Source organism: Antedon mediterranea, chromosome 1 (genome assembly GCF_964355755.1).
Source record: "Antedon mediterranea chromosome 1, ecAntMedi1.1, whole genome shotgun sequence".
NCBI lineage: Eukaryota > Metazoa > Echinodermata > Crinoidea > Comatulida > Antedonidae > Antedon > Antedon mediterranea.
Window position 1 is genome coordinate 15,931,271 of NC_092670.1, and position 9,407 is coordinate 15,940,677.

General features: G+C 35.0%; 1 protein-coding gene and 1 non-coding gene across 4 annotated transcripts in view; one reads left to right on the plus strand and one right to left on the minus strand.

Annotated features, from left to right (window-relative positions):
* LOC140058568 (guanylate cyclase 32E-like) overlaps nt 1-9,397 on the plus strand; it is a 36,935-nt gene extending 27,538 nt beyond the window's left edge. For 2 of the 3 annotated variants that reach the window (XM_072104253.1, XM_072104244.1), the window contains exons 10-21: nt 103-276; nt 671-775; nt 1,199-1,270; nt 1,363-1,528; nt 1,674-1,823; nt 2,443-2,626; nt 3,485-3,529; nt 4,248-4,388; nt 4,970-5,093; nt 5,447-5,690; nt 6,041-6,139; nt 6,767-9,397. In XM_072104253.1, the coding sequence (XP_071960354.1) occupies nt 103-276; nt 671-775; nt 1,199-1,270; nt 1,363-1,528; nt 1,674-1,823; nt 2,443-2,626; nt 3,485-3,529; nt 4,248-4,388; nt 4,970-5,093; nt 5,447-5,690; nt 6,041-6,139; nt 6,767-7,581 (2,319 nt within the window). In that variant the 3' untranslated portion in view covers nt 7,582-9,397. The remainder of the gene's footprint in view (nt 1-102; nt 277-670; nt 776-1,198; nt 1,271-1,362; nt 1,529-1,673; nt 1,824-2,442; nt 2,627-3,484; nt 3,530-4,247; nt 4,389-4,969; nt 5,094-5,446; nt 5,691-6,040; nt 6,140-6,766) is intronic. The other variant, XM_072104260.1, reaches the window with a different exon arrangement.
* Trnad-auc (transfer RNA aspartic acid (anticodon AUC)) lies at nt 2,976-3,047 on the minus strand. Its single transcript has one exon. It is a non-coding gene; the product is annotated as a tRNA-Asp (tRNA).
* Nucleotides 9,398-9,407: the final 10 nt, after the last annotated feature.

Genomic DNA, 9,407 nt, shown 5'->3' on the forward strand with positions numbered 1-9,407 from the left:
ATTGTAATTATTGAAAAGCGCCGTGTGAATGTCGCTTTAGTCATGAAATCTAAACTAAATGTATTTAAGCTATATTATGAAATAAAGATGTTTTCTTTTCAGCTTAGTTTAGTTTCACACGACAGTAATGACACGCAGCATACGACAGATGATATGTTACGTATCAATCAGAGCTACGCCAGAGCGGGAATGTATCGTGGTACAATGGTTGCCATGCGACCAGTTAACAAGAAAGCAATAGACGTTACAAGAGCTGTACGAAAGGAACTAAAAGTTGTACGTAAAGAAGTTTAGTAGACATTTCTAAATAGCATCTGTTTGGTGGTTTACGAGTTTTCAATTCTACCAGAACTACAAGGCAATTTGGCATAACATGAACATTTCTAGCTCAAGTACAACTGTTTACTTGATACTTACTTACTTGATAGCTTGACCCTTTATTCCTGGGGGAAGGGTCCTCAGTCTTCTATTAAAAGATGCCACTGATGGTGCAGAGACAACTTTAGGCTTTAGTAAATTCGATAACTCGGTTTCCAAAAATTGCTTTTCAACATTTGTTATATTGTACTTTGTCACTGTTCTTCTGATGAAGACGCATTGCCGTCTTTGACGGATACTTAGTATCAGTCTATAAAGAAATTAAATAAAAATTATTTTTTTTATATTTTAGATACGAGATCTACGTCATCCTAACATCACATCATTTATTGGTGCATGTATTGAAGCACCAAACACGTTTATTGTCACGGAGTACTGCAGTAAAGGCTGTCTTCAGGTACGAATACGATACAAGTAAACTGTACTCTACCATTACAGACAAATTCCATTATATCGCAATAATGTAATAAACTATTTGTAGGCCTTTGTATCTGTATATTTTAATCATACTTTGTGGAAGCAGTTTATTTTGTAATTTCCAAAATGGAACTGTTATTTCTTCAGTATTCTCACGTACGATGGTGGCTTGTTACACCATCACTGTATCAGAAATGAACAATAGGTACACGTTTACGTCTTTTATACCGTATTCATTACGTAACCATTCCTTATTACGCATAACGAAATTCGGCCGATGAAAAATTCTTACGGTACTATAATAATTCATATTCCAATGATCAGCTTTTTCTCATAATCATGTTTTGGAAAGAGGAATATTTCAATTCTAAAAGTTTTTTTTTGTTTTTTTTTTCATATTCAGGATATTTTGGGAAATGACGACATTAAGCTGGATGACATGTTTAAAGCGTCGCTGATTGCTGATGTTGTCAAGGTAACACACATTACGTCATTTCACCTTTGTAATGTTTATGGACATAGGAGATACTTATACTTATTTTCTCTTGAACTTTATTTTATTATAAGGGCATGACATATCTACACGCGAGCGAGATAAAATCACATGGTAATTTGAAATCGGCGAATTGTGTGGTGGACAGTCGATGGATTCTGAAAATAACTGACTTTGGCCTGCACAGCTTTACAGCTGGAGAAAAGAAAGACGATTACGGCGAGCATGCGCAATATGAAGGTAGGCTACGTATCTCAGTTTCCATTTTCGGGTCATCAGATTTTTCTTTTCAGTAACATTTCTGAATTTATGCACATATGAATGAATGAATAAAAATCTAGCCTCTGTTGCTATTCTTCTTTACTATTTCTGATTTGTGCTTTAGATATGTTGTGGAAAGCGCCGGAGTTGTTACGCAAGCCCCATGCTCCACCAGAGGGTTCGCCAAAAGGCGATGTGTACTCATTTGGCATTTTACTTTATGAAATAACACTACGGGATGGACCATTTGGCAACAGTCGATTTAGTCCACCAGGTACAGTACTTATAATAATGATTTACTTATAGATTGCATTATATTAATAATAACAGGATTTTTATAGCGCACATACCACTCAAGAGTGCTCAAGGCGCATTTAAAAAAATAAAAAACAAATCATACAAATGCCTGACAAACAAAATGCAATTTCTTTGGAGGGTCCCCATCCGTTGTCGTTCTGTCGCGGTCCCGGACGCGATTTTTTTTTTCGTACATAAGTTGTCCCGGACCCCTACCTAGGTGACCAAACAAAGGAGCAGGATACACATTTGCCTTGCCACAGACGACCGGGTGCTCAGAGACAACAACCAAGACAGAGGCACCCCAAAGATAATGCTGGCCAGGAAAAAGTATACTATACAATACTAAGTCTAGAACTTTAAGAAACCTCATGATTTCCATATACCTTAATGAATAAATGTGTAACATTCTACTGCAGTAATGTTCTGTCGTTCTACACTATTTATATATTCATTGTAATCATTGCCTTTCATTAAATGCAATTTGTTTACAAATAATAATAAGTTTATGACAGATACTTACATTACAATAAAAAACTGTTTAATCATTCAGCATCGTTCTTTTACTTCTACTGTTTGATTATGTTACTTTGCAGAAATAATTCAGAAAGTAGAGTTCCCTCTAGACAACACCAATCCATTTCGACCAAATATCATGGTGATTGGAGAATGCCCTGAATGCATACTGAAAACCATGCAAGAGTGTTGGCACGAAGATCCTGAAAAAAGACCAGATTTCAAATCTATCAAGACCAAACTACGCACTCTACAGAAAGGAATGTAAGTACAGGACTTAAGCCGTCGCGTGATCTGCAACGAGTACAAAGTAACGACATCAATTCAAATTCTCATTCGTAATTTAATTACAACTACGATGGCCTCACAAATGCATAGATAGCATCCAACTTATATTATTATAAAACAGGCTTACTTTGTATTAATAGTAGCATATTAATTAGAAGCAGACGGACACTAATTCAGTACGTACTACAATTTATATATATATATATATATATATAAACACATTAGGCAATGAACATTAATTCGAAACCGCCCGGTGATATACTGAAATTTAATTAATTAATTTGAAACGATAAAGATGAGGAAATCTGTGAGAATGAGAAAAAGTCGCCCCAACCGAGACTCGAACTCGGACCGCCTGCTTGATATGCAGATGTCCTAACCATTAGACCACTGGGGCTTTCATGGTATTGTTCAAACTCGATTGGATAGCGACTCTTTAACATTCTCGGCGTGGTACGGCGGAACAGCACTAGTCCTCAGTTGTACGCACGCGCATATATATATATATATTTGCACAAAAATAACTAGTTTCTGAAATTACCTTCCACAAAGCGGTTTTGCTGCGGTACCGTGATTGCTACTAATTTGAAAGGCGTTGCGTTACAGTCGTCAACTTGATCATGTACGACGTTTTTTTCTCTTCTTTTCAGAGTTTCAACCATTTTTGCGCTTGTCGGCATACGCGTTTTCTTGGCGATTTATGAACGCGTTTTAAATGTTTTGGTGTATTTTGTTCGCCATCCTGTTTCTATGTTCACGTTTTCAACAAATTAATAGTTTCATATTATTGTCCCAGTTTTCTAATAATACATGTTTGTCTCGTTTACCTTAAAGTAATATATTCAGACAAGATGACACACGTAATACTGTCAAACAACGGTAAAGTCCACAATGAATTATATTAATGTAAACTATATTGAATGTTTATCAGAATATACAAAACAATATTATATAATATATACATGTGGAACGCTTCTCATGTTGTAACTCTTACTTTTTATCTTGAGCATGTTACAATACTTCATAGTCTGTATTCATTTAGGCCTATATCTTTGAATATATTTAATTTGAAAAATGACTAGATAAACATTCATGACGTCATCAGTGGTCTCATTAACTCTATGCAACCTAAACAAATACAATTCATAACAAGAAACATCTTCCATATTTTCAAATCTTGTTCTAATTCGAAAAGTGTAGACACATATATTCAAAAGCTTGCTTTGTAACTGCCTTATTATCTTATCTAATTTATCTTTGTCTGCTTTCTTATGATAAAAATCATCTTCTTTTACGAATTCTTACTATTTAAAGCTCATCAATTTCACAATGGTTTGACAAGAAAATAGCTTGAAAGAATACAAATGTTGAGTTAATGGCGTTTTAGCTAACATTAGCCGAAGAGTTTGCAAGTATATTCTTGACCTGACTTATTTGTAACTCCTTGGAATGTGTTGTGAAAGTATAATAGGCGCGTACAACGGCGCGTACAATTTGATACACGAAAATACGCATAAGAAAAGAGGTACCAAGCTTGCGTTGATGGAATTAGGTTTCTAAATAATAACTTTTTGTTAATTTTTTTATATATATTTAGGAAGCCAAATATAATGGACAATATGATATCGATTATGGAGAAATACGCCAACAATCTAGAAGAGATAGTTGATGAGCGAACTCAGCAACTCGTTGAAGAAAAGAAGAAAACGGAGAACTTACTACATCAGATGCTCCCACGGTACGTGATACAGCAAGATAATACTCGTTTATATCTTCCCTGTCCGTCATCGTTTTAGTTGCTTTGTTTTAAATTTAATCTGCAGCGAATAAAATGATATATTAATAATTACAAATAATATTAAACATTATACTGTACTGTATAGTGTACTTGTATTGTGATATTTTGTATATTTTGTAAGATCATTTTAATCCAGACCTTTTTATTTGAATTGCCCCGTGTGGGATGATTAAAGAATTTTGAATTGAATTTAATTGAATTATGACATGATATCATTTATACAATTTGATATAGTACAAAATTAAAATGGGGATAACACATTAAAAAACCAATAATACTAAACTTAGAGTTGTTTATGTCTTTAAAGTATAAACTAACATACTGCTGTTTATAAAGGAAAGAAAACTGTACATTCAAAAGATTAATCTGGGTTGTCACTTCGACGTAAGGCACATCACAAGCAATAGGATGATCTATGACGTCGTGATTGATCAAATTGCTTACGATATGCGTACTATACGTCCTTGCGTTGCGTCCAATTGAGAACTTTAATAAGATAGCGTTACTTTTAATTTATTCAGGCCTGTTGCAAATCAACTTAAGCGTGGTTACACAGTCATTCCTGAGACGTTTGACTGCGTCACCGTTTTCTTCAGTGACATTGTTGGATTCACAGCCTTGTCGTCAGAAAGCAATCCAATGCAGGTATGTGCATTTATTTAGCAATTATTGTCCACGTTTGGTTTTTTTTCTTGTGTCAAAGTCGGGGTCAAAGTGCATAATGTATAATGCATGCCTGCCTGATACTCCAGTATCAGAAGTGGTTTTTTCAAACTATACGGGTTCGATCCTATTAAAGGGCAATTTACAAAGACGAGCGGTAACGGTAAGCGGAAAACCGCATAGTTTGTCCCACGTAGAATCTGTATCTATCCTGAGCGGAAACCGCCCTTCCGCTCCGTGATTTGTGAAAATTATCGTAACATGCATTCTATATATTTTTATAACCGTTACCGCTCGTCTGTGTAAATTGGCCATAATCTTTTCATTTGTTTCAGATAGTGGATATGTTGAATGATTTGTACACATCATTTGATGAGATAATTGGTTATTACGATGTTTATAAAGTTGAGACCATAGGCGACGCGTACATGTTAGTGTCCGGCCTTCCACTCAGCAACGGCAATAGGCATGCGTCAGAAATAGCGTCAACGTCACTACATCTGTTGATAGCCGTTAACAACTTTAAGATACCACACAGACCTAACGAAACGTTGAAACTTAGAATTGGAATTCACTCAGGTAAACAAAACATTTCCTATTGCCTTCAATAGGTTTTTCTCTCCTCATATCTTTTTGATTGTTTTTTTTAAGGTAGGCCTATCATTAAAAGTTTTGTACTTAAGGTTGGTTCCCACTAGAGACGCAACAGAAGGACGTAGACACAACGTAAGTGAGTTGACCAATTAAAAGCGATGGATTATTCGAACTATCGCTTTCCATTGCGTTTCATCTTTAGTGGGGCACCAAGCATTAGGACGGAGTGCGAACATTGTCACATTTAACTCATCTATATATCCTCTTATTCCAAATAAAAGTATATTATATAATATATATATATTGAATAATAACAGTTACTATCAACTCCACAGGTCCAGTAGTTGCAGGAGTCGTGGGCCGCACTATGCCACGATATTGTTTATTTGGTGATACCGTTAACACGGCTTCTAGAATGGAATCAAATGGAATGCGTAAGTAAAATTATATTTGGGGTGCACACAATCGTCACGTCCATTTAAGTCAAACTTAAAGATGTATTGTCCCTTTGACTAATTCCAAAAAAAATAAAAATAAAAGATTTCGAAAAAAGGTGGGTCATTTTAAAGTATCATAATAGTTATTAACTATCACCAAAAAATTTTCGAAAAAAAAAATAATTTAACTGAAATACAGACGTGTTTTTGTTAAAAAAATAACTTATAAATAAATATATCCCATAATGAAACGCACTTGTTTGGCTACTATGTATGCATAATCATAAAACTTCCTCGTGATCTGTGTGAAAATACCTTCTTAACCGTGACGAGTTGTAAACAATCCGAATTTAGCATATGCATAATGCGTACTCATGGTTTGAAATCTTTGTTTACTTTCGCTTTAAATTTAGAATATTTTGACCTTCATTTTTTTGTGTTTCAAGGGACAATACATCTTTAACTAACTTGCAGTGAAGAAAGAAGCGCAGCGCTTTACAATCTCTTGCGACGCCGTGTTTGGTACCGTAACGTCGACAAGCCAAGCTTTTATTTATGAAAATACTAACAGTCATTATAGTCTCTAACACCACCACAATTTATTGCATATATTATTTATTTCAGCACTGAAAGTACATTGCAGTATAGAGACAAAGACAATTTTGGATAATATCGGAGGTTACGAATTTGATGAACGTGGTTACGTTCCAATGAAAGGCAAAGGCGACGTGCAGACATACTGGTTAGTGAAACAAGACCCAAGCTTACTGCGTACAGGTAAACCAGCTATGATCGAAGAAGACGATACAACGCATTTACCAGTGTCATCGTTACCGCGATTTCGTCGGCCATCACTCAATGATTCGACAATGGATATGCTAGATAATGCGTTAGCAGCAAAATTGGCTAAACATCCGGTTTCATCAGAAGATGCAACTGTTAGGTTTGAGACAACATCCCGACCCAAGCTACCAACAAACCAGGCTGCATACGTCAGGACGCCATCCACGGTCAGTTTTTCTAGACCTAATAATGAAACTCAATCCAAGGTGTCATTGTTAAGCAATAACGATAAATTGCCCGGAAAAATGGTCGATATTGTCTGTCACGATCCACCGAAAAAAACAAAGTCAGGCGAATTGATTTCATTAATAAGGCATCGATCAAATGAACACCTTGCTAACCATTTTACAGAAATGCAAGCAAATGAGTTAAGGTTCACAAATGGATCGTATGCTACTGAAGGTAGCAAAAAAGATCCATGTAGCACGTTCGTTACGTCTTCGGGTAAGCGCGGTAGCGTAAGCGATATGGAAAGTCATAGCTCTGCTAGCGGGTATGAAGTGCCAGTTGGGCATAAAATAAATGGCACCGAGTATAGAATCTTGAGCTACGATTGCAAAGAAGATACTTTAGATTTAGGTCTAGATTGTGTTTAGATTAAATCTATTTAATTAAGTAATAGTTGAGACCTATAATGAAAGGAAGTATGGAAAGATGTTATATTAAATAATGAATATCGATAGTGTTTAACTATTAATAGGGAACTTTCGATTTGCGACGACCGACGACCAAACTACGTCATGATAATTCACCGTGCGCATGCTGATCAATATATTGGGACGTGTGTCCTCGCTCCCCATCTCGACACGGGTTTGATGACCCCATCTCGACACGGGTTTGATGACCCCATCGCGACACGGGTTTGATGGTTCGTAGGTCCAGCGACGACCGACAAAACACATCGATTGACCCATATCTCTATGATTGACCTGACATAGGTTGGTCTTTGCAAATCGAAAGCTCCCGGAATTAAAAGCGACGACATCGTACTCAATCTTTTGAACGCGTAGTAGAGCCATGTTTTCCTCTACTCTATAGAAAAGAGCTGGCGTAATAACCAATTGCTCTTCACAATTTGTATTGGGAAAATCTAAAGACTGTGTAAGGAAGACAAATAAAATGAAAACGAGGGCAAAAAAGACCACTAAACAAGTCAAGCAGCCAATGAAAATGCAACCAAAAGATTAGGAAGAAATTGAATAACTAATAATATATGTTTTTAGGTAGAATCTATGTACACTTTACGATTTAGAGGATAGGAGGATATAAATACTTCTTTCACATAACTCCTTTTATATACCGTAACATTCTAAATTCACGTATTTCGTGGTATGTGTATATTTTGTAATGTTTATCAATGTACCTTTATTATTTATTCCAAAGATGTTTTAGTATAGTATTGTAAATACAGTAATACACATTTTGTTTTGACCAGTATTATAAAAAGGCAAAGCAGGTAGTAAGGAGGATTGGTAACACATTTTGTTTGGATTTATGTGTACATATAATATGGATGAAAAGCAAACATACATTTTTAGATAATTTTTATCTGTTGTTGTTTCTATGAATATCATTTCTATAAAAGATATAATAACACGTTCAATGTAGCTTAATGGTTAATAGCATAGTTATCTGTAACAGCTTTAAATTGGTATTCAATCATTTTAAACGGCGGTACATATAAACTTAGATAAATAGCAGAGCGTTTTCTAATTCATATCAGAAGAAGACAATAATCTATAAAAAAAATGAATGCGGTTAATAGCTGACCGGAATAGTGCTTTGTTGTATCAAAAGGAGCTGTCCTTGCTAGGCCTATCTCAAGCCAGACACCGTATTTGTCGCTCACGTCATAAAGACATTGTAGCGCGTACAAAAATTAGTATGACTCGACACTCTCCTTTGTGCGTGCATCAAAAACCGCCATGTACGTTCAAAATTGTAATACACATATTTCATTAACTGAAATGTACGTTATATTCAAAATGGTAATACGCCTACATCCACATATTTCATTATTCTACGTATGTATGATGACTTTGTTGTTATTTAATGATAATTAAATCATATTTATTGATTAAATCGAGCCACGTGAGGTTTATTAGCAAACGTATTTACATCAATATTAATGATTTATGCAATACCATTCTAAGCCAACTTTATATGTATTTAAAAGAAAAACAACAGCTTCGTTTCATTCCTTTCAAGGACATTTATTGATTTCAATAATGGCAAAATAACAATAATATACATACTATAATTAAGACATTATTGAGGATCTTGTAAAAGAAGAAAACAAGTTTCTTGTCACATGCAGGATCCCAAAGAAAAAGATAACAAGAACAACAAACAACTATAAGGCAAATTTAAGAACAAAATGCTTACGATTATTGTAAGAGGTATTAATATATTTGAAATTAAA